The 25,582-nt window shown below is 41.0% G+C and overlaps 2 protein-coding genes across 4 annotated transcripts in view; one reads left to right on the forward strand and one right to left on the reverse strand.

Annotated features, from left to right (window-relative positions):
- On the reverse strand, positions 1 to 18,170 carry Irak4 (interleukin-1 receptor-associated kinase 4). 2 transcript variants are annotated; one of them, XM_013018835.1, is made up of 12 exons: positions 18,097 to 18,170; positions 14,492 to 14,661; positions 13,562 to 13,707; positions 12,928 to 13,110; positions 11,919 to 12,079; positions 10,515 to 10,579; positions 9,414 to 9,528; positions 8,324 to 8,433; positions 5,898 to 6,081; positions 3,824 to 3,886; positions 966 to 1,124; positions 1 to 585 (listed from the first exon to the last, which is right to left on the reverse strand). In XM_013018835.1, the coding sequence occupies exons 2-12, from the start codon at positions 14,650 to 14,652 to the stop codon at positions 550 to 552; spliced, it is 1,383 nt and encodes a 460-aa protein (XP_012874289.1). In that variant the 5' UTR covers positions 14,653 to 14,661; positions 18,097 to 18,170; the 3' UTR covers positions 1 to 549. The 2 variants fall into 2 exon arrangements, with proteins under 2 accessions (XP_012874289.1, XP_012874290.1); XM_013018836.1 differs by lacking the exons at positions 13,562 to 13,707; positions 18,097 to 18,170 and having other exon boundaries at positions 14,492 to 14,664.
- Positions 18,171 to 18,505: 335 nt separating this feature from the next.
- Pus7l (pseudouridylate synthase 7 homolog (S. cerevisiae)-like) overlaps positions 18,506 to 25,582 on the forward strand; it is an 18,327-nt gene continuing 11,250 nt past the window's right edge. For both annotated transcript variants that reach the window (XM_013018739.1, XM_013018740.1), the window contains exons 1-3: positions 18,506 to 18,558; positions 24,036 to 24,961; positions 25,231 to 25,390. In XM_013018739.1, the coding sequence (XP_012874193.1) occupies positions 24,052 to 24,961; positions 25,231 to 25,390 (1,070 nt within the window). In that variant the 5' untranslated portion in view covers positions 18,506 to 18,558; positions 24,036 to 24,051. The remainder of the gene's footprint in view (positions 18,559 to 24,035; positions 24,962 to 25,230; positions 25,391 to 25,582) is intronic.

A 25,582-nucleotide genomic window follows, 5' to 3' on the forward strand; every position in this document is an offset into this window, starting at 1 on the left:
TTTCCTAACTGTGATCCTCAGATCTCACTCTCTGAAGTATCTTAAGATTATAGGTATGAGCCACCAGAGCCTGGCAAGGTCCATAAACTTTCAATGTATCTTTACTATGTACAAAGTGATTCTATATATTTTGCATCATTTGGTTTTCATGACTGTTCATTAAGGAGGTACAGGAGATAATAGTCCAATGGTAAAAGGGGGAAATAAATCTAAAGGCTGAAAGCAGCAAAGAGTTTGATCAAAGCTTTGCAGCAGATGAATAGGATCCACCTAGTTTCAAGCTTGGGTCTTTCCCTCCTCTAGCCCAGTGTTCTTTGTGTTTTCGAACTGTGTTTGGTGCTGTTTGAAGGAGATATTTCAGGCCTGATTGTGGGCGGACATGCCTGAGTCTCTATATGCTACAGCTTCTTTCACTGGTTATGTTGCAGGATGAACAATTGAAGAATTGCTGCATTTTGCTAAGAACATTAAGGAAATAAAAACAGTTGTAAAAATAGGTCAGAGTGCTGTTCATTAAAAAAAAAAATCCAAGAGCTTATTCCAATGGTTTTAAGAAGCTGCCGTCTCTTGTAGCAGTTGCTGAACCTTTTTTTGTGGAAAGAAACAGAACAAATAAAAGAACATTATACACTGGGCTTAAAATGGGCTTAAAATGAACCCCTGGGAAAAATGATGAGCCCCTCCCCCCTCACTTTTTACTGCTTAATTTTCATACCAGTACCAGCACTGATGCTGGGACTCAGGACTTCCTGCTCTCAGTTGGGCTTTTTCTTGCTCAAGGTTGGCACTCTATCACTTGGGCCACAGATCTACTTCTGGGTTTTTTTTTTTTCTGGTTAATTAGAGATAAGAGTCTCATGGACTTTCCTGTCAAGGCCGGTTTCCTCAGAGTAGCTAGGATTATAGACGTGAGCTACACACCCAGCTCCCCCTTCACTTTTTCAGTAACTACAAGAAATTCAAACCTTCTTAATGTCTGGCCTCTTGTTTTTCTTTTCATGCAGACACAGACTGGCGGCAGTGTACATGGTCTCGACGGAAGAGGGGTCAGTGTCATTCATATTTGTGTCAACATAGTCTCCAATTGTCTTCTCTTCATCCTCGATTTCTTCCTTAATATCTAGCTTTAAAATGAGCATTAAAACTTCGTTAGGAGTTTCAAATGACAGTAAAAGAACAGGACATACATTTTAATTATTTCAAGTACTTTGTGATAACATATATTTCCTTCTCACTATCTTCTTTTTATTACCTTATTAAGAATTGAAGACATACAAAACAAATTTTCCTATAGAAACACATCCATGTATGTATGATATATTTGTATATATGCATACATGCATATATATGCACATATATTTATACACACACATATATATGGTTTATACCCCTATATTTTCCAACCATTTGCCTTGTGGCTTTTGCATTTATGCAATTAGCTAATGGCTCACTTGAATGATGTGCTTCTTGATGCACTTTTGATGGTGCCATTCCAACTTCTGGACCCAGATCCCTTCCCTGCACCTGAAAAGTTTCCTTGTAAGTACTCAGATTGCTGATTCAAAGAAGAAAAGAGGAGAAACAAAGTGACAAGGCAGGATAAAAGAGCAATGAACTAGCTAGGTGCTGGCGGCTCATGCCTGTAATCCTAGCTATTCAGGAGGTTCAGATCTGAGGACCACAGTTCAAAGCCAGCCTGGGCAGGAAAGTCTGTGAAACTCTTATCTCAAATTAATCACAGAAAAAAGGTGGAAGTGATACTATGGCTCAAGTAGCAGAGCGCTAGCTTTGAGCAAAAAGGAGTTTAGGGATAGTGCCCAGGCCTACACTGATGAATTGGAAGAGAAGGGTAGGAGAAGGTAGTGCACTGGGTTGAATGGTGGCTTTAGAAATATAGACCTGGGTCCTAATTACTGGGATGTCCGAATGTCACCTAGTCTGGAAGGAAACATCTTCATAGTTAGAGCTGCGTATCCTGGGGTGGACGCATCCTGGGTTATCCAGGTGCATTGTAAATCCAACGATAAACGTCTTCATATCAGACCAAAAAAAAGGAAGAAGACACAGTGAAGACCATGTGACAGGGAGGCAGACACTGACCTAAAACCACCAGAATCCAGAAGAGGGAAGGAAGGGTTCTCCCCTGGATTTGAATAGGGGATGGGCCTTCCTGGCATCCTAACTTGAGATTTCTGGTCTCCAGACCTTGAGAGAATCACTTCTGTCACCTCAACCCACATTCTTCATGGCAATCTGATTTTCTGTGTGTGCTGATGATTGAACTCAGGGCCTCACACTTTTGCTTGGCTTGCTCACTCACAATGAGTACTCTATCACTTGAAACACAATGCTAGTTCTGTTTCTTTTTGCTGGCTTAACTGGAGATAAAAGTCTGATAGATTTGTCTGCCCGGGCTGGCTTTGAATTGTGATCATCAGATCTCAGCCTCCTGAGTAGCTAAGGTTATAAGCATGAGACACCAGTGCCTGACTTTGGGATTTTTTTTTTAATGGAAGCTATTTTTTTAAGGAAACTAATACAATGATGGAAACAATTATTTATGAGTTGAAATTTAAAGGTGAATTTAAAGAGTGCTTAGACCATGCACAATCTAGTAATATAAAGGTGTCTTGAAGGATTTTAGCTTTATTTATATTAAAAACCATATTCCTTTATACTCATACCACAGTCAAATCTTTCAAATGTATGAAAGAGTATTATCTGTGGAGAGAGATGCTTTTTTTTTTTTTTGTACCTCATCCTTACTCAAGTCAGTTTCGAGGCTTTCATATACTCTGAAGGGCATGTCTATCTTAGGAAATGGGATGGAAAATCCAGATCTTTATACAGGTGGGTCTTGAAAAAATATAAGCTACAACTTGGTGAAACAAAATGGTAGCATCTTGTCTTTATCTCTGAGACTTCTGCTATCTTCTTCCTGGTTCTCCTGCGTCGTTTATTTTTGTTTTTATTTTGCAGATTTAGGGGTCCAACTCAGGGCCTCCTACAAACTAGGCAAAAGTTCTACCACTGAGCTACAACCTCAAACTCCTATGTTTGTTTTTTGTTTATGCTATGCTGGTCTGGGTGTTGTCCTTGAGCTTTTTTGCTTAAGGCTAGCACTCTAACATATAAGCGACAGCTCCACTTTGGCTTTTTGACAGTTTGTTGGAGATAAGGGTCTCCTGCTTGGGTTGGCTTCTAATTGTGATCCTCAGATCTCAGCCTCCTGAGAAGCTTGGGTTACAGGTGTGAGCCAGAGGTGCCCAGCTATACAACTTCTAAGTAGTCCTTCAGCCAGCAGAGATTTTTTCCTGTAGATAGCACCCTTCAAGCTCCACCTCTCTTCTGAGTGCTGGTGCTCTACCACTTGAGCCATCCCTTCACTTAAAAGGCTTTTGGGTAGCTAACTGGAGATAAGAGTGTCACAGACTTTCCTGCCTAGGCCCATTTTATACCATGGTCCTCCGATCTCAGCCTTCTGAAAAGCAAGGATTAAAGGCAGGAGCCATCAGCCCCTAACTCATGGCAGAGCTTCGATTAGAAATATTTACTTTTATCTTTTTTTGTCGGTCATGGGACTTGAACTCTGGGCCTGGGAGCTGTCCCTGAGCGCTTCGGCTCAAGGCAAGCACTCTACCGCCTGAGCCACAGCGCCACTTCCTAGAAATATTTAATATCCTTTCTCTATGCCATTATATAGTGCCAGAGAAAACACTGCCCATAGAAAATGCAATTTCTAGGTGCCAAATATAACTTTATACATTTTAGACTATAAATGCAAAGAGGAAAGGACTGAAAAGAAAACAAATGTATCACTTACTAATAACTGAGGTTCGCGATGTTCATCCACAGCTGGAAGTCCAGTTATTATTTCTAGTAAAACCTATGAAGACCAAAAAGATCCATTAGTATAACAGGAAGACAATATAATAGAAGGAATATGGATCTGATTGATGAACATGGCATTTCTCATCTCTTTTCCTTCATGAATGCTTTGAGTCCATGCTGGCCATGACCATTTTTTTCTATTGACAACTTGTTAAAAAAAAACCCAAAAAACTAGCTCTACCCAACGTGTGTCTGGGAACTTCCATATCTATCCATTTCTTTTAGAGGCTGTGTGTGTGTGTGTGTGTGTGTGTGTGTGTGTGTGTGCGTGTGTGTACTGGGACTTGAACTCAGGGCCTGGGTGCTGTATTTGAACTTTTTCCATCAAGGCTGGTGCCCTACCACTTAAGCCACACCACCATACCTCCACTTCTGGCATTCTGGTAGCTAATTGGAGATAAGAGTCTCATGGACTTTCCTGCCTGGACTGGCTTTGAATCATGATACTCAGAACTCAGCCTCCTGAGCAGCTTGAGTACAGGAGTTTGCAACTGGCACCCAGTGTCAGGGGATTCTTCACAAGCATTTTCTTTATAAATATTAGGACTATTTTACAATCCTATGTCTTAAGTGCCATGAAGCTACATTTTCATCTAAGAAATGTATTTGAAAAAGACAGATGATCACAAACAAGACCACACTAAAGCTACCAGCACAGCTATGTTTATTGCAGCATTATTTACCATAGCTCAGATACGGAACCAACCCAGATGCCCCTCAATAGATGAATGGATCAAGAAAATGTGGTGTTTATACACAATGGAATTCTATGCCTCCATCAGAAAGAAACCCATTTGTTAGGAAATGGAAAGACTTGGAAAAAATTATATTAAGTGAAGTAAGCCAGGCCCAAAGAAACATAGGTCCCATGGTTTCCCTTATTTGCAATAACTAGTATATGTCTGAGACAAACAGAAACTGTCAGATAAGGTGATGTTAGGGGAATGAACCCCAAGACAAGGACTCAAATGATTTTTCTTCCATGCATTTGTTTCTAACACATTTATAAGATTATTTCTTTGTTGCTTTGTATGTCCCTCCACCACGATATAACCCTTATTTTCACTGTATTTGATGTTGGTATAATCTGTGGAGGGGAAGGGGAAAAACAAATCATTTAAATAGGGATACAGGTGGACCCATTGCAACAATGAGATGTACAAGAGTTATATCAAAAAACAAACTTTACAACTTTGGCACGGGGAGTAGGGTAGGGGGGGAAGGAGATGGGAAGGGATGGGAAGGGGAAACAAAGGCGGAGGCTACAATGCTTGATAAGAAATGTACTCATTACCTTGCCTATGTAATTGTAACCCCTTTGTACAGTATTTTCACACACACAAAAAAAGATAGAAAAAAGACCAACCTAGTTTTTCTGACAACTCATTCTCTACCCTCTGCTCTCCTAGCTATTCAGGAGGTTAATATCTGAGGATTTCATCCATGATCTGAGGCTCATGGAAACTAGCCTGGGCAAGAAAAAATATGAGACTCTTACTCCAATTAACCACCACAAACCCAGAAGTGGAGCTGTGGTTCAAGTGTAGAGCACTACCCTTGAGCAGAAAAAGCTGAGGTGGGGGGTAGGGTGCTCAGGCCCTGAGTTCAAACCTCAGTACTGGTACACACACACACACACACACACACACACACACACACACACACACACACACACACACACACACACACACACACACACACTAGGAACAGACTATTAGACAATGCCAAAAAGTGGGAGATGAAAGTCCAAATTATATGACATGATTCATTTTGCACACTGACTTAATTTAAGCTCCAGCATAATTCATGGCAAGGAAATAACTTCTCACAGTAATTTAAAAAAAATCAACTAAATTTTTTATATACTGCAATGCTTTTATGAACTTTATGATGCAGGTTAATGTGCATAGTTTATATTTTATGCAAGCGAACTAAGCAAGACAGGCATATTAAAATACTCTTTCAATTTCACAGCTGTGGAAGAATGATTCTTGTGTGTAACTTACCACACCGAAGCTATATATGTCAGATTTGGGAGTTATTTCTCCTCGCAGTGCCTCAGGTGCCATGTACGCTGTTGTGCCCACAATTCTGCTAGTCACGACTGTCTGGGAAAACTTCTCAGAAGCACGTGCAAGGCCAAAGTCAGATATTTTGGCAGTAAAGTCTTTATCTAGCAAGATATTTGCACTGGAAAAAATAGTCAAATTTGGAGAAAGCGGTATTTTTCTTCCCAAGAAAGTCACAGTTGTTTAGATAGACATAAGACTGAATGAACATACATATCTGTGCACACACATATATACACATATGTATACACACACATATATATTAGCACGCATGCTAATAGCATTTCCCTCTTTAAACATTTGTCATTTTTATGTGCTTGGAATTTTGTAATCTTTAGTCATTTTGAAGATAATATATAACAGATTATTGTCATGTATCCCTACCCTACTGTGCTGAGAAAGATTCTGAATTCCTCCACTCTGTTTTGGTGCCCTATTGAACTTCTTTCTGATTCTGCTCCCTTCCCTCTTCCTAGTCTGAGGTAAACATGCTTCCCTTCCAAAGGTTCTTCCATAAGATTAACTCATACCTTTCTACCAGTGAGTGACAACATGCCACATCTGTCCTTCTGTATCTGGGCTTGAAAAAAGTTAAAAAGTATTTTTCCTCATTCCATTCCTAACACCTCTCAATTCATTTACAAACCAGAGTACATCAATCATTCATTTACAAACTCAAGTACATCAATCATTCATTTACAAACTCAAGTACATCAATCATTCATTTCTTGAAGCCATTCTTTTGTATTAGGTTATCTGAAATCCTGGCAAAATTAAGGCTATAAGATCTTTTTTCTTTCTTTTTCATTTTTTGATGCTGATACTGGGGCTTGAACTCAGGGCCTAGGTGCTATCCCTTAGTTATTTTGTTAAGGTTGGGGCCTACCACTTGAGTGACAGCTTCCCTTCTGGTATTTTGCTGGTTCACTGGAGATATGACTCTCACAGACTTTCTTGCATGGGCTGGCTCCGAACTTTGCTCCTCCTTCGATCTTAGCCTCTTGAGTAGCAAGCATTACAGGTGTGTAATGCTGGTGCCTGGCCATAATGCTGCATTCTTATTCTAATTTTCTATGGTATCTCCTTATACTTATGATCAAAGTGAAATGTTTGCCTGGGTCTACCAGGAAGCACAGGACTTAATTTCTTGCATACTTTTTTGATTTTCTCATCTGTCATACTCATGCAGTCATACTGAATTTACCTCACTTCCCCTAATTCATTATGCATCCATACTCTCTCCTGACACCATTCTTACACATGTGGTTCCTTCTGCTTGGACTGTTCCTCTTTCCATCCATCTTCTTTCTATAACTTCCTTCAAATATACTCCCTTATTTCCTGCACACTCCCTAGGTCTCAGGGTAACTTTCTTGGGAAACCTTCTTTATATTTATATTAACTACCAAAATTCGACTACGATTTTGTGATTGATCAGTGCTAAATTTGACATATGCTACTTTTCGTTAATTAAATCATGTGCAGTGCTTAGGCCCCAGCAGGAAAATATTGAACAAGATAAATACTTAAGAATAAAGGGAACTGACATTGTACCATCTGTAAAGAGATGGAAAGACTTGGAGAAAAACTATGTTAAGTGAAGTTAAGCCAGGCCCAGAGAGACAGAGGATCCATGTTTTCCTTTATATTGTTGGGTATGCAAGTGTATGAAATGTATTAACTGAAATACAGTAGCTTTAAAAGAGATCTCAAGTAGTGTAAATCCTTACAAAGCCCAAATCAAAGTTCAACAAAATAAAACATCAGGAAGCAGGTATTTGAAAGAAGTGGGGAGTTGAGGGCCAAGGGTAGAAAAATGAAGGGGAGAAGAGGCGGGGAAAACACAGACAAGAATCTAAGGCATATCCTTAAGAAGAGTGAGGGAAAAGGTGTGTAGGGGAGGGATGGGTGAATGTTGAAAGGGGTGACATTGATCCAGATATATTTATACACTGCTTTGTTAAGTAGCAACTCCTCTGTACAACTCCTTAAAGATAATAATTATAAAGAGAAATAAAGAGAAACATATTCATGAAGGACGAAGGTGAGTAAAAATAGAATAGTGATCTTAGAACCAAGAAGTGAATCTAATTTCCATAAGGTGAATGTGTTCAAAAGAAATGGAGTGACATGGTTCCACAAAAAGAAAAAAAAAGTCAAATAGAGTGAATACTGGAAATAGGTCACTGCGTTTGGCATAAAGGAGAGGAGAACTGTTTAGTGGGAAGACTTCCCTCATGGGGTGATGGGGAAAAAATCACCTAGCCCTCTAGGTTGAGACCTGCATGTCAACAGTGAACAAAAAGAAAGCAAGTGATTCTTCAAAGATGGCTTTCCAAAAGCTTTTTCATATTAATGTTTACCTTTTAATATCTCTATGAATGTGGTGGTTGTCGTGTAAAAAACAGATACCATTAGCTGCCCCCTGAGCAATCTTGCATCTCAAGTGCCAGGAAAGTGGTGCAGTGCCATCCTTAGGAAGAGACAGACCAATTTGAAAAAAGGAGAATAACACATATGTAGGAAATATACAAAAGACTAATTTGCTAGGCAGCCACTGAAAATTGTATCACCAAGAATTCAGGATTATAGCTGGGCGCCAGTGGCTCATGCCTGTAATCCTAGCTACTCAGGAGGCTGAGATCTGAGGATCATGGTTCAAAGCCAGCGTAGGCAGGAAAAGTCTGTGAGACTCTTGTCTCCAATAAACCACTGGGAAACTGGAAGTGGTGCTGTGGCTCAAGTGGTGGAGTGCTCGCCTTGAGCTGAAGAGCTGAGGGACAGTGCCCAGGCCCAGAGTTCAGGCCCCACGACCGACAAAAAAAAAAAAAAAAGAATTCAGGATTATAATTTTTTAGGTTGTTAAAAAAATGATCTCTAAATAAGATCAAATGGGGCTTAGCATTTCTTACTTGAAGATAAAATACATGTTAAAGCATCTTCAATGTCTATCCTTGATGGATAATTTTATGTTTTAAATTACCATCTAAGAACTGACATAACTATAGATATATTTGTATGTATATATACACATGTAGGTATATACATATATATATATATATATATATATACATACATACACACATACATACATATATTTTATTTTGTGTGAGTTGGGACTAGGATTAGAAGGGAAGGCCTTAATACTCCCTTTGCTTTTTCCACTCAAGGCTGGTGTTATACCACTAGAGCCACACCTCTACTTCTGGCCTTTTGCTACTTAGAGATAGGAGTCTCTTAGATTTCTCTGCCTGGGCTGGCTTAGAACCATGATCCTCAGAGTAGCTAGGATCACAGGCACAAACCACAGCACTGGGCTTTAACTTATATATTTATACAGAGCAGGAAAAATATTAAGTTTAACATAGCTTAAATGATCCTGTCAGAAAGTGAACATTTGCATTCCAAACTAGAAGCAGAAGTCCAGGCAATCTTGAATAACAGATATCTTACCAAACATGATAGTCTGTCTAGCAAAGAACCGTTGGGCATGTAAACATATACCAAGCAGAGGTCATCGCCTTCACTGGAGAATCCAAGCAATTCTACTAAGTTCTCATGCTGACACCTGCAACAAATGGTTTTCTATGCAAAATTATAATTGACAGTGATGTATTCAGTGGAAGAAGTTATTCAACTGAGAGTATTTATAGAAAATCAGATCAAAGAAAATAGGTTACATATCGTTTATAATTCATGTTTATGATTGTATATGTTTATTATAAGCTAATATTTTTCTGTAACTAAGTTCTCTTTTCAGTAATACTGATTGCCATTAGAAGAAGGATTCTCTATTTTATGGTCAATGGTCAATAATCCAGATCACCGGGATGGGAAACAGTTTGACTAAAGAGTAGGCTGATTCTTACCTGTGTTCAGCTCCACTTTCAATGACAGCATAAAATAGATTTCAAGAAGCTTGTTGAAACTTTGTAATACTTCTAAACATCTTTGCCTGTCAAAGTGAATATTTGTATTCCAAACCAGAAACAGAAAGCCTCAGTTCTTTTATAAATACTAACTTACCTAAGAGTCTATTATTCTATAAACAGGTTTTTTGTTTTTGGTGCCAGTCCTGGGGCTAAACTCGGAGCCTGGGCACTGTTCCTTAGCTTTTTTTTTTTTGCTCAAAGCTAGTGTGCTACCACTTGAGCCACAATTCTACTTCCTGCTTTTCAGTGGTTAATTGAAGCTAAGAGTCTCACAGACTTTTATGTCTGGGCTGGCTTCAAAGTGCAATCCTTAGATCCCAGTCTCCTGAGAAGCTAGGATTACAGGAGTTTTTCTAAGGTATTTCCACAATTGGTCTCTCATGAATTCTGGGAGCAAAGTACCAGGATGATGGAATAGCTGAAATTCCATGTAACTTTGTTGTGATTTAAAATACTGACTGCTGTTTAATCTGGTTATAGAACTGAAGAGCACAGTATATAGTAATTTTTATGCTGTATTTGCAAATTTCTACAGTTGATGTCATATTTTGGTTAAGAAACCAGGTTCTTTATAATTGCTTTGTGCTTTTCCTCTCTATCACACTGTCACATTAGCACTTACTTTGCCATGACCTTTATTTCCTGGTCAAATTGTTGTTTCAGTTCTTCAGTACTAATGTCAACCATCTGAAAAGAAAATACAATGTAGTACACTGCAATAACCCCATGGCTGTTAAAGATAAAAGGAGGCTCATGAGATAATTGGCTGATTTGTTCTCATTGAAATAGTAAAGTAAGCTGGGTGCCAGTGGCTCACAACTTTAATCTGTCCTACTCAGGAGCCTGAGATGTGAGGATCACAGTTTGAAGGCAGACAGGCAGGAAAGTCCCTGATACTCTCTTATCCCTAATTAGCCAGTAAAAAAGTTGAAAACGGAAGCGTAGCTCAAGTGGTAGAGCACCAGCCTTGAGTGAAAAAACTGAGAACATGAGAACTAAACTTCAAGCCTCAGTACCAGGAGACACACACAAACACATACCCAACAGAAACAATGCTATTTTCTCATTTTATAGAACAACTGGTATCTAGAAGTATTAGTGAGTTGCTTAAGGTCCAGAATTTGTTAGTGAATAGAAAAAAAATCTCTTTGAATTATAACTACATTGCATAGAAACTTTGAAAATACTGTTTAATAGAAAATATGAGCAAATGTGAATGCAAGGACAAAATAAAACCTGCAAAAACTATATTCATATGGAACTTTTGAGATTTTCTGGATATAGCCTCACATTTAAAATATAACATGTCACTAAATAAAAAGTGAACACTGCAATAGAAATGAGAACAAAGGGCATAGACAAGAAAATTTTCAATGCTTTCTTCTTCATGTGTATTTTCTAAGCTTTGTTTTTGAATGGGAAAATCAATGTAAACAGGTGTACATGTGTGTACCTATATCTATACATATATACAAAATACTTTTAGTATTTTACCATTTAATCTATTTTGTGTGTGACAATACTGGTGTGTGGACTCAGGGTCTGTGTAATGTCCCTTACCACTTGAACCATAGTTCTACTTCTGGTGTTTTGCTGGTTAATTGGAGATAAGGTTCCCATGGACTTTGTGATCCTCAGATCCCAGACTCCTGAGTAGCGAGGATTACAAGTGTGAGCCACTGGCACCCAACACCATTTCAATCTTGATGCTGTATAAAGTACTATATAGAATAGGGCTTTCCCACTTGATTTAGTGAATATTTCAAAATTAAATGTGTGATCATATGTATATGTGTACAACTGTTACTCTCAGGCATGAAGTTCATAAGTCTCAAAAGATCATCAGAATTTTAAATGTTAAAAACTACCAGTTTAGAGAGCATGTATTTAAATAAAACATAGACCTCAGTAACAAACTTCATGAAGTTCATTAATAACCTTTGTGAAGGTTAATATAAAGTTTAATGCATGGAACCCTAGGAAGCAGCTCTTCCTTCAGTCTTTCACTTCTGAAGATAGAACTTACCGCTGCAAGCTTTTTCACTGCTACCGCTGTGTTGTTCACATAACCTTTATACACAACTCCGAATCCTCCCTCACCCATTTTACTGCCACCCATAGAAATGGGGCGTTCGTCAAAATCATTTGTGACACTCTTCAGTTCATAAAATGAAAAATTATGAAAACCTATAATGTCAAAAATGCAAAAAAATGGGCTTAAGTAAAAATCAAATTGGTATCAATTCTGTATTTTCTCAATTTGAAGATACATATGCAAAATATATGTCAATATGTACGTACACACATATAATACATTTTATCCACATAAATCACAAATTTGGATAGTTTATATATATCAAATTCACAAACTATTTACACATATGTATCCAAATTATACACACACACATATATAAAACTGGATAAAGTCCCATCTCTACAATTGCATTTGTGTGTGTGTATATGTGTACCAATCCTGGGGCTTGAACTCATGGATGAGTTGCTATCTCTGAGCTTTTTTGCTCAAGCCTTGCACTCTACTACTTGAGCCACAGTTCCACTTCCAGCACATTGGTGGTTAACCAGAGGTAGGAGTCTCAATGGATTTTTCTTCCTGAGCTGGCTTCAAACTGTGATCCTTAGAATTTCAGCCTCCTGAGTAACTAGAATTACAGTTATCAGCCACTGGTGCCCAGTGAGCATTTTTTTTTTCCAGTTAGCATTTTTTAAAACTACTTATTTCTTTCTCAGCATATTTGCATGTTCTGCTGCCTATAGTCACAGATAACTCCCTGATTAATGGAATGAAAAAGGTGCTTAATAAATTAGAAGGAAACCCCCACAAATCAGTACTGTTAATGCCCCTGGTTGCTTCACAAGCAGGACAGATTTACTTTAAAGCAGTGACTTGTGTTCATAATGAATTCACTCATGGAAAAGACTAAAAAGGCTACTTACTTGGAATAAATAGGTAAGGATGATAATTAGGAAATTAACATAATGAAAATTTTAAAGGAAAGAAAGAAAATGCTACTTACGTAGGTCACTGACTTCTACATTCTCATTCACTGAATTTGTGGAGTCCGGTGGCACATGGTTTTGTTCAAAATTTTGCACGGGTATCACAGATATTTTTTCTTTTTCATAGAAAGGCATCTGTTTCTGTGGAACTGTTATTGCTTCTTTAGGATGGAGAATATTATCAGCTTTGGGAATAGCATCTGCAAAATAGAATAAAATGCAAGCTGAGAAGAATGAAAGAGACTCGTGTTTCAGGTTTGTTTAGAGAAAAGGTAAGAACATGAATTGTTTCAAGCTGAGTGCGGGTGGCTCACATCTGTAAGCTCAGCTACCCAGGGGACTGAGATCTGAGGATCGCAGTTCAAAGCCAACCCTGGCATGAAAGTCTGCGAGAGTCTTATCTCCAATTAAACACCAAAAGCCAAAAGTGTAGTTATAGCTCAGGTAGTAGAGCGTCAGCCTTTAGCAGAACAGCTTAGGGACAGTATCCAGACCCTGAGTTCAAGCCCGTCTTCTCTCTCTCTCCCTCATATTCTCTCTCTCTCTCTCTCTCTCTCTCTCTCACACACACACACACACACACACACACACACGCTTTTACTCTTGCTTTTATCCTTCTACTCTATTGATACCTTGCTCATACCCAGTTACCTGGCAATAAAAGACTTGCAGGAGCAAAAAACTCATTTTGGACCAAAAGATCCACAAGTTCTCCAACAGTGCAATTTGTGGTACCCCAGTCAAACAGTAATTCAGATGTGGGACTTTTCCCACTTTGAAGTAATGCCTCGAATCTCCTTAAAACAAATAAAAAGAAATGAAATTAACACATGAAAACAGGAATTAATACCCTCTGCTCCTGTTTAACTCCTGGCATCACCCATGGGATTAAAGGAAAGAGACAGCAAGATAACCTGCAAGAATTAATGAGACAGGAGACAGGCAAGAGCAGAAGACAGAGATGATAACAGAGAGTAGAGCTGTGACTCAAATAGCAGAACACTAGCCTGGAGTGAAAAAGACAAGTAAGAGTGTAGAGCCCTGAGTTCAAGTCCCAGTAAACACACACACACACACACACACACACACACACACACACACGTGGGGAATACAGCAAAAACTGCAAAGAAAAATAGAAACCAGGCCAGGTACCTGTGGCTCACGCCTATAAACCTAGCTTCTCAGGAGGCTGAGATCTGAGGATTATGGTTCAAAGCCATTCCAAGCAGGAAAGAATTTCATCTTCAATTAACCAGAAAAAAGAATCTGGAAATGGAGCTGTGGCTCATGTGGTAGAGCACTAGTCTTGAGCAAAAAAGCTCACGAATAGCTTCTAGACCCTGAGTTTTAGCCTGAGGACCAACATGCACACACAAAACACACCCAACTAATCAACCAACCAACTAACGAATCCATCAAACAAAACAAAACCCTCCCCCAAAGAAAACCATAAAAGGCTCATACTGTCTCTTCATAATTCAGAGGTTCAGTTTTTAGACTTCACTTCAATATTAGACAGTTATTTACACCTTTATCATTCCCGTGATGTAAACATTTAAAAAGAAGAACGTTGAGTGTTACCTGATGTGAAACTGATTGTATCTTTCATCACCAGATGGTTTTTTAATGGCAACTGCTAATTTCTTCCATCCTTCTTGAGGGTCCATAAAATCTGACAGCTTCCTAATTAGTCCAACGTTCAAGTTCCGCACATATGTTGATGGGGTTATGGGTTTGTTCATCTTCCACTCCTGAAATACGAGGAATTCTCTGTTAAATTTTACAGTGGTTTCAGAGATGACATCTGCAAACTGATAGATCAATATTTGCTGTATTGTATGAAATGCTGGCAAATGATTATACCCTAAACAACAACAAAAAACACTCCAAAGCCAACTACTTGGTTTCCTAAGACATTCAAATTTAACTTCATCTAATCGTCCTTTGAATTTGCTTTCTTTCCTCATCTGTAAATATCAACTCACACTGAAGGACTTTGTTCTGATGCTGGTGTATGGGTGTACAGGGGCTTGAACTCTGGCTGGGTGCTGTCCTTCAGCTTTTTTTTTTTCCCCCTCAAGGCTATAGCACTCTACTTGAGCCATTGATTCCCTTCTAGCTTCCTGAGAAGTTCATTGGAGATAACTGTCTCACTGACTTTCCTGCCCAGGCTGGCTTCAAACCATGATCCTCAGATCTCAGCCTCCTAGGTAGCTAGGATTATAGGCATGAACCAACCTAACATAATTCAGGTGGAAATTGAGAAATATAATAAAGTCAGTGTCAGCTTGTGAAACCCAAATGAGTTCCCAATCATATGTCTCTTCTCAAACAGACATACTATGGTGCCCCAGAGAAGAGGTCAAAATACTTTGGTCACAACAATCACTAAAGCTTTAAGACTGTACCTCCTTAGCACTCTGATCGGGGAGAAAAATGGTGATTCTAATATCTAAGAATTCTGAAATAGGGCTGGGAAGGTGGCTCAGGGGTAGAGCTCTTGCCTTGCATGCCTGAGGCCCTGGGTTCAATTCCTCAGCACCACATAAGCAAAAAGAAAAAAGCCAGAAGTGGCGCCGTGGCTCAAGTGGTAGAGTGCTAGCCTTGAGCTGAAGAGCTGAGGGACAGCGCCCAGGTCCAGAGTTCAGGCCCCACGACCGGACCCCCCCCCAAAAAAAGAATTCTGAAATAATTAAGATGATCATTTTTTTGTCTGTCTTGGTTATTCCTGGGGCCTGGGTGCTGCCCCTGAGCTGTTTTTACTCAAGGCTAATACTCTACCACTTGAGCCACAGCTCCACTTCCATCTTTTTTGCTGATTAACTGGAGATTAAGAATCTCACAAACTTTTCTTACTTACCCAGGCAAACTTTGAGCCATGATCCTTAGTTCTCAGCTTCCTGAGTAGCTAAGATAACAGGTGTGAGCCACCCATGCCTAGCAAAATCACCAAGTGTAATAAAGCCTCATTTTGTCATGTAATAGGTGATCAAAAATAGAAATTATTATTTTCTGGCAGACTTTTCTTTAAACAAATGTGCAGTTATTTTTAAGCTCAGCTTCCAGAATACTGGAGAACGTGTATGTTACAAAAATGAGATCTGAGAATATAATAAACTTTTCGGTAGTCTTATTTTATTTTTATTTTTTTGGTCTGGTCATGGGGCCTGAACTCTGGGCCTGGGCGCTGTCCCTCAGCTCTTCAGCTCAAAGCTAGCACCCTACCACTTAAGCCACAGCACCACTTCCGTTTTTTTTCCTGCTTATGTGGTGCTGAGGAATCGAACCCAGAGCCTCATGCATGCAAGGCAAGTGCTCTACCACTGAGCCAACTTCCCAGCCTAGGGTAGTCTTATTTTGTCAAGCAAGACATTTTAAATATATTTATTGCTTTTTAAAATATATCGCTCATTTCTATTCATTCTCTGTAAAATATGCCAGATGACCATCAATATGTGGTTTTGAGTATCTCAACATCCTTTTTATGTACAAAAGCTGATACCTTCCAGAGACTTTTTTCAGTAAGTATATGTGTTGATGTGCTATAAATTAAATATATATTTAAAAAATTTAAATAATTTTTAAAATGCCTAAACACACTAAAATATGTAACATTATTCACTCACTCCCATATTACTGGTGTCTACTTTGTGCTAAATTGTAATCTGGGTCCCTAGACATAAGGCATTAGAAAAATTCGGGGAAAAAAAAGATATAAAACTCATGGAGCTTCTATTCTAATAGAGGAAGACAAGCAATAGCCAAATGAATGAGTTCTAGAGCAAGCTATATGACACAAAATGGAATGAAAAGAAAAGGACACTTTGGAGAGGATGCTAGACTAAGGAAGAGAAGCAGTAAGAGACTAATTAGAAAGGTACACTAATAATCCAGGTGAGAGGCACCAAAGGCTTGGACCAGAGCATAGTAGAGAGAAGGTGCAAAAGTCCTGGGACATTGGATGTTTTCTGAGGTACTGCCAACAGAATCCTCTGTGCTGATGTGGAGACTGGAAAGATGGGACTAAGTCTTTTTAACATGAACAGATTTCCTGGTAAGTATTTAGATCAATGAAGACTGTGGAAAGAGAAACTCTAGCCTGGAAAATCAGGAGCCTGTCAGGACAGGAGAGCAAACTTCCAATGAGTTAGCATTAAAACAGGAGTACAGGAATATTTGGTGTGTGTGTGTGTGTGTGTGTTTGTGTGTGTGCCAGTACTGGGACTTGAACACAGGGGTGCTTGGGCATGGCCCCTTATCTTTTTCACTCAAGGTAGGCTATCTACCACTTGAGCTACATAGCTCCATTTCCAGCTTTTTGCTTATTAATTGGGGGGAGTATCAAGGACCTCCCTACTCAGGTTAGCTTTGAACTACGATCCTTTTCAGATCCCAGCCTCCTGAGTAGCTAGAATTACCAAGTGCTAACCACCCTCGCCGGCCAAACACAAAAGAATTCTTTAAAGTTGAATTTTTTAAACAAATAGATCTTCAAAGATTCCTTCTGGCGAGGGAAAAGAATCCGGGTGAGTGTGTGGGGTGGGGGGCCACATTTGTTGTCCATTCCAGATGGCTAAAGTTGCTTCCTCGCTTTCCCAAGGGCTTAGCTTTTGGTCCTTCTGTCTCCTCTCTGGCTGCCAAGCTCCCAGGTTTTTGGTGTTCAAGAAAAGTGCTTTCCTTTCAGAAACATACCCCCTCTAGGGAGCTGAGGAGCCCCCCCAGGGGCAGGTCCTCCCGAGCCCCAGGTGGGGCCCACTGACTCCCCTTCACGCCTAAGGTTCATCCCCCAAGTCCCACCAATGGTGGTTTCTGTGTAGGCCGGTGCCAGGGCTTGAACTCAAGTCTGGGCGCTGTCCCTGAGCTTCTTTGGCGCTCTACCAGTCGAGCTACAGCGCCACTTGCAGCTTTTGGTGGTTAACGGCAGAGAAGAGGCTCAAGGACTGTCCTGCCAGGGCTGGCTTCGAACCGTGATCCTCTGAGCGCAGCCTCCCGAGAGGCCGCTGGGCCGGCCCACCGACGCGCATGGAGCCCAGTCCCCCGCACCCACGTCCTAACTTCGCTCCCTCGGACCCTCAGACGGACGATCTGCGTTCTGCAGGGGGTCGCGCGACGACCCCGGGGCAGAGGGGCGCTTGGGGCTCGGCAGATCGCCGGTGCGGGGAATGAACACGCCCGGGACCCCTTACCTGCGCGCGTGAGCCAGCCTGGGCCGCGGGCTCCACCAAGACCACCACGGAAGACACCGACACCCGGAAGCGCGGGGCGGAACCAACGGGAAAGGCCCGCCTCTCCGCGCCCTCCCTAGCACGTTCCGCCTCCCGATTGGCTTCATCATCCATTTAGCCCCGCCCCCGATCCACCCACCACGCCCATTCCTCCCAATCGTTCTCTAGATCGTCCTTGTTCCCTCCCCCTGGTCCCTCCTCACCCGCCACGCCCCCGTCCCGCCCCACCCCGCCCCTCCCCGTCTCCTCATTCGATTACTACACGCGCCCCCCAGCGGCCCCACACCTCGAGAAGCTCCCCTTGTGCCTGCCTGCCCCTTTAAGTAGGTCCCAGTCGGAGGCAGAAAAATCGTTACTTCTTCCGGACATGCGCACACCCGCGGCCGGCGTGGTGCTCGGCGGAGGCGCTCACCTGGCCCGGAGGTAGGGCGGCCGCCAGGTGCGGGCGCCGATCGCAGCGGGAGTGGGGGACGCGCGGGGCCGCAGCGCGGAGAGGCAGCGTCAGGCCTGCTGTCGGGGACGGTTGTGGATGGGAAGAGGCTTTCGATCTGCAGTCCGCGGGTGTGGGCTGGGGCGGCGGCGGCCGGCGCGGAGAGCCGCGGTCACCTGTCTGAGGCTTCTAGGGGTACCCCTCCCTTCCCCCCCCGCAGCTGGCACCACCACTCGACCACGACCACGACCACCCCCTTCCCCCCCCGCACCAAAATCCGAAGCCGCACCTCCAGGCCCGACCTTTGGGTGATCAGTGGAGAGTCGAGGCTCAGGGACGGTCCCTGCCCGAAGCCGGCTTTGAACCGTGATCCTCCAGTGCCAGCCTCCTAAATAGCTAGCCTAACACACACACACACACACACACACACACACACATACACACACACACACCATACTAAGCTGGCTTCAAACTATGATCCTCCAGTGCCAGCCTCCTAGACAGCTAGCCTAACACACACACACACACACACACACCATAGGAAGCTGGTCTCCAACTATGATCCTCCAGTGCCAGCTTCCTAAATAGCTAGCCTAACCCTTTACACACACACACACACACACATACCATGCCAAGTTCCCCTATCCATACATTCTCCCCAAGTATGCTTGTTTCATCAGCTGAGAATGCTTTTGGCCACCCCCCTCCTTTTTGGTTTTGCAGAAAGAAAATGCCATTATTCTTCAAAGGTCTGTGCCAAACAGCTGGGGCCTCCATTACTTTGTTTTCCATCACCCGCAAGGTGCAAGCTGTACCATTCCATCAGAGACTTGTTAGAACACCTGTCTTTTTGGATTGTGTCTCTCTCAAACACACACCTCTAGTGGTTCATTGATAGTGAAATAGGGTTTAAGTCATTAGCTGGGCATTCAGTACCATTCATCATTTTAACCCAGCTGTGTTTTCCATCATTTTACCAATTCCCTGCCCCTACTGCCCTGTGAACTCTCTATTCTTATAAAACACATTGCATATTTTGTTTGTACATTAATTACTTAAGATATCCTCTATTTTTTCTCTCTTGAATCAAGGACTTAAATGATTGGTACTTGCCATCTGCCTTCCTGATTTTTTTTGTCTGTCCTGAGCCTTGAACTCAGGACAAGGTTGGCGCTCTACCACTTGAGCCACAGCTACACTTGCAGCTTTTTTGTAGTTAAATGAAAGTAAGAGTTTCATGAACCTTCCTGCCTGGACTACCTTCAAAACATCATCCTTAGATCTCGGCCTCCTGAGTATCTAGGATTACAGGCATGAACCACTAGTGCCTGGCTTGCCTTCCTGATCATTCTAGGCAAAAGGAATCCCTTCTTTCTTTCTGTTTATTCTTCCTTTTTTCCCCCTAGAAGTAATGGCTTTCTTTATTGTATTTATTTATTTATCCATTCACTCATTATTTTAAGTAGTTGTGCAAGAATTATTTTAAGTGGATTTCAGTTCAACAAGTCAGATTATGAGTGCAATGCAACTTGATCAATATCCCCTCCTTCTACTCTTAGAGCTCTTATTTTGTAATGGTTGTTTTGTTTACTCAACAGTATTGGTTATGGACCTAATAAGTGTTTGAAATTATTCTAAATGTGACTTTTTCAGCAGTGAATAAAGAATATACATTTTCTGTTAACAGGGAGTTGACATTAGGTTGGGAGAGATAGACAATGAATGAGAAACACATTAGCTAGATTTGCTACTCAGAAAATCAGACGGTTTATGGAAGAAATGATTTGGAGATTCTTACAGGTTATTGGACAGAGGAAACCTCTGAGAACGTGAATCCTAAGAGGTGCAGCCATATGGTTAAGGAAGGAACAACTGAACAGCAGAAATGGTGTGAAGGTTTTGAAGGTCAGAGTGATGAGTATAGAGGATAAAAGAATAAAGGCAGAAGGCAAAAGACAGGGTCCAGAATCAAAGTGTCTTTGGAAGCTAGAGTATATAATTGAAGCTTTATTATAAATATAACTTGAAGGTTTAGAAATGTAAACTTGATGGTTTACTTTTTATGTGATAATTAATTTATGGCAGTACTGGGGCTTGAACTCAGGGCCAAGATACCCTCCTTTAGCTTTAATTTCACTTAAAGCCAATGCTTTGCCACTTGAGCCACAGTTCACAGCTTCACTTCCAGCTTTATTTATTTATTTCTGGCTGGTTGATTGGAGATAAGAGTTTCACAGACTTTCCTGCCTGATCTGGCTTTAATCATAATCCTCAGATCTCAGCTTCCTGAATCACTAGGATTTCAGGTGTGAGCCACCAGTGCCCGGGTCCATGCTGTCAGTTTATGAGTACAGTGCCACTCGATCAAGGTCACCCCTTCCATCATTCTCCCTCATTTATTCCAACCCCGCCCTTTCCATCAAGTTACTGGCTTCTATTTTCACACATATACTTTGAATGTGATGACTATATTGGCTTATTCTTCCTTTCCATTCATCTTGGTTTACTTTTTTTTTTTGGTCCAGTTGTGGGGCCTGAACTCTGGGCCTGGGCGCTGTCCCTCAGCTCTTCAGCTCAAGGCTAGCGCTCTACCACTTGAGCCACAGCGCCACTTTCTGGCTTTTTTCTTTTTGCTTATGTGGTGCTGAGGAATCGAACCCAGGGCCTCATGCATGCAAGGCAAGTGTTCTACCACTGAGCCACCTTCCCAGCCCTTCATCTTGGTTTACTTTTTTTTTTTGGGTCCGGTCATGGGGCCTGAACTCTGGGCTTGGGCGCTGTCCCCCAGCTCTTCAGCTCAAGGCTAGCGCTCTTCTACTTGAGCCACAGCACCACTTCCGGCTTTTTTCTTATGTGGTGCTGAGGAATCGAACCTAGGGCCTCAGGCATGCAAGGCAAACGCTCTACCACTGAGCCAACTTCCCAGCCCTTGGTTTACTTTTTAAAGGAATATTCTGAATGCTACATGGAGAATGAACATGGGTATTAGAAACAGGTATTAGAAGACTTCCTGATGTCTAAGAATATTCAGGTACAGAAATGTAGCTCAGTGGTATAATGCCTGTTTGGTATGCACAGGGCCCTGGGTTCTATTACCCTCCCCCATGGTCCCCTGTCCCCCCCCCCAAGATTTTTGGATTATAGTAGTAGCAATAAAAGGACAATGAGAGTGATCAGGGCAATTTTTGATGATGGAAAAGTCAACATTAAAGCTATAAAAGTAGATGACCAAAATGAGGATGGAAAGTAAAGGATAAAAGTGAGGAGTTGAGGGACCAGGACTTTAAGCAGATGATCTGCATGGGTGACTACAAAATAAATTGTGTTGGAAAGGAAAATGGTGAGCCAGAACTCATTAGCAAATGAACAGTTATCTGGGATCACAGCGAGATAGTGCTAGCAGGTGATAAAACCTGGTAGCTTGAGTCCCAAAGGAATCAGGACTTTTAAGAAAAGAACAGAAAGAAAGGAAAGAATGAAAAGAAAAAAGGAAAGAAAAGGAAGAAAGAAAAGGAAGAAAGGAAGTGTAGTAGGAGGGGGAGGTGAAGAGGAGAACAAGAAGGAAAGAGAAGCAAAGGAGAAGAAAAGAAAGAAGAAGAAGAGGAGGAGGAGGAAGAAGAAATAGTTTGGAAAAATCAATTAGGGTAGGAAATGGAGGCGACTGTAGGAGTTTAAGCAATTAAAGGAAATTAATATGTTATTTTATATCTCCTAAAGAAGTCGGACATACAGAATGTGTATATAGTCTCTATATGGCACAGTGGGAAGGATTGGGGAGAGGGGCGTTTTCTAAATTGGTTCAGGTTAGTAGAAACAAGATAAAGGTCTAGATGATGTGGCTTAGTGGTACAGTACTTGCCTAGCGTGCATGAAGACCCAGGTTCAATTCCTTAGTACCACATGAACAGAATAAAGCCTGAAGTGACACTGTGGCTAGAGTTGTAGAGTGCTAGCCTTGAGCAAAAGAAGCTCAGGGACAGCCCAGGCTCTCTGGACTGGCAAAAAAACAAAACAACAAAATCTCCAAACCTAAAAAGGTATAGATAATTTGCTGGATGACATGGATAACACAGAGAGCCACTTAGGCTCCAGGAACAGTTCATCTTTCCCACAGCGCCGCATGGTATTGCACATGTCTGTTGCTCCTACAAATGCCAGTGAAGCTGCAGAAAATCCCTGGATCAGCCTCAGAATATTGAATCTGTCCTCCTGGGAGCTTTGCAGAAGGCTTAATGAAGCTCCAAGACTAACTTAAGCTTACCTTTAAAGTTGATAAGGAGATCTTCACTTCTCGTTATCCATTTTGACTCTTCTAGTCTTCTTGTTCTTCTCATGTTTGAATGTCTAATATATAAGAATCTAACCATAATCTCTGTAGAATTAGCTAGGAATTTTAGACTGTAGGAATGAGATTAGACAAATCAATGTAAAACAAATCTATGTTCTGGACTTTTCTTGGTGGGCCTACAATGACTATTTATTTACTTTTGTTTTCTTATTTATTTTAGTGTTATTATAAAGGTCATAGAAATTTTTGATGGCAGCACCGGGGTTTGAACTCAGGGCCTTGCATTCTTGGCTGTCGCTTCTCTAGGCTAGTACTCTACTGCCTGGGCTACACCTCCATTTCTGGCTTTCTTCAGTTTACTGAAGACAAGAGTCTCACAGACTTTTCTGCTTGAGCTGTCTTTGAACCCTGATCATCAGATCTCAGCCTTTTGAGTGGCTAGGATTGTGTGAGCCACCAGCACTCAGCTTCCAAATACTACTTTAAAGGTACACTGACACTGACCCATTTTAATCCTAATGTTTGACAATATTCTGAATGCCACATAGAGAATGAACTATGGGTTAGACAACGAAATAGGAACTGGAAGACTTCATGATGTCTAAGAATATTCAGGTGTAGGGATGTAGCTGATGTTAGACAGAATCCTGTAATAAGTGAAAAATCAAGGTTAAAAACACTAGGTAATGCTGGATGCCACTGGTTCACACCTGTAATCCTAGCTATTCAATAGGCTAAGATCTGAGGACTGTGGCTTGAAGCCAGCCTGGGCAAGAAAGGCTATGAGACCCTCATCTCCAATTAACCACCAACTCCTCATCCCCCCCCCCCACAGAAAAACAACAAAAACAAGTGGAGCTGTGGATCAAGTGGTAGAACACTAGTCGAGCAAAAAACAAATACAAAAACCTCAAGGACACTGCCTAGGTTCTGAGTTTAAGCCCCAGGACCTGCAGAAAAAATAAAACCAACAACAAAAAAAATTAGTTAAATATGAAATTGTTTGTAAAATCTGCTTATTATAGGAGAGTCAAGTACACATTACATATAGTCATAGGATAGGTTATTAATGTCATTGAATGGGACTTAACATTATAAAAGGATGCAGGACCAGAGAAATCTTGTGAGGCAATTCCCTTTTGGTTATCCACAACTTTCCTGATGACTTTGTTTCTTTTGTAGGCTTTCTTAGTCAAGAATGGAAGAAGATGCAGATTATAGAATCAGGTTTAGTAGTCTATGTTTCATTAATGATCATGTTGGATTTCAGGGTACTATAAAGAACTCACCAAGTGACTTTATTGTCATTGAGATTGATGGACAGGGGCAGTTAGCTAATAAGGCTATTGATGAACCTTTTCTGGAAGTTAGTAAAATACCACCTGAGCCAGATAATATCGCCAAGAAGCCTAAACTTGATTTTCAAAATGGAACCTTTGATAATGGAAAAAATCAAGAAGTTATTGGTTTGGCTAGGTGCTCCCAGGGCGATCACAAACTTCAGTCTGATTCAGAAAAAGAAGACAGTACCACTGGTGGGACTTCCAATTGGGAGGAAGGAAAAACTGATTTATTAAGTTGTTTTTTAGATGAGAAAACTAATGAACAATTGAATCAATTTGCCCTAGAGATAAAAGAACAGTGGAATTTGAAAAGGGAGTCAGTGGAAGCAACTCCTGAATTGTCATTGGGCAAATTCCTTGAGAAAAACCGCAGGGCTGCCGTGCACAGTGCTGTCAGGCAGAAATTTCCTTTCTTAATCACTGTCGGTAAAAACAGTGAGATTGTTGTAAAACCTAATCTTGAGTGTAAAGAACTCTGTCATTTGGTGTCTGAAGAGGAAGCATTTGACTTTTTTAAGTACTTGGATGCAAAGAAAGAAAATTCGAAATTCATGTTTAAACCTGATGCGAACAAAGATCACAGAAAAGCTGTGCATCATTTTGTCAACAAGAAATTTGGGAATCTGGTAGAAACCAAGTCGTTTCCTGAAGGAAATTTCAAGAGTGGGAATAATGGAAATGTGATCACTGTAAGATTCCGGGAGAAGGTGCACACACCTGGAAAAAGACCTCTTCAAGGCCAAGAAAGGAAAGTTGTATATACAGGTAAGTTAATAAATCATTATCATTTCTTTAGATAAATGTGAGAAACAGTGTGAAGCCTCCAAGGAGTTATCAGTATTTTTTAAATGACAGTTGAGATCTATAATGGTGATTTTGTATTTTGTACATTTGTGTATTTTGTATATTTGTATTTTGATGAAAATGTTTGATGCAAATATTTTGAGTTACAGACTTGATCCTTTATCATAATCTGCTAGTGTGCTAGAAATGGAAACTGCCCCTTTTGTAATTCAGAATTAATTTTGTTTCAGCTTTTACTCTACGAAAGGAAAACCTGGAAATGTTTGAAGCACTTGGTTTTTTAGCCGTGAAACTTGGAGTGATTCCTTCGGATTTTAGCTATGCAGGCCTTAAAGATAAGAAAGCTGTCACCTATCAGTCAGTGGTGGTTAAAAAAGTGAATCCAGAAAGGTAATAAGTTATTGGTTTATAAGACAGAAGTTTGTGTGTGTGTGTGTGTGTGTGTAGTTTGAACTCAGGGTCTGGGCTTTTGTGCTCAAGGCTGGAGCTCGATTACTTGAGCCATTCCACTTCCAGCTTTTTGGTGATTTACTGGAGACAAAATCCCATTTTTCCTGCCTACACAGGCTTTTTTTTTTTTTT

This window comes from Dipodomys ordii, unplaced genomic scaffold (genome assembly GCF_000151885.1).
Source record: "Dipodomys ordii isolate 6190 unplaced genomic scaffold, Dord_2.0 Scaffold42, whole genome shotgun sequence".
NCBI lineage: Eukaryota > Metazoa > Chordata > Mammalia > Rodentia > Heteromyidae > Dipodomys > Dipodomys ordii.

Bases quoted from the DNA above. Each gene is read 5' to 3' on its own strand.
- Irak4 (XM_013018835.1), bottom strand. From the start codon at position 14,652: ATGAACAAACCCATAACCCCATCAACATATGTGCGGAACTTGAACGTT. The intron at 13,708-14,491 runs GTAACACTCAAC...ATTTGTTTTAAG, and splicing joins TACAATCAGTTTCACATCAG to GAGATTCGAGGCATTACTTC. The intron at 13,111-13,561 runs GTAACTGGGTAT...TCTATTTTGCAG, and splicing joins TGCAAGTCTTTTATTGCCAG to ATGCTATTCCCAAAGCTGAT.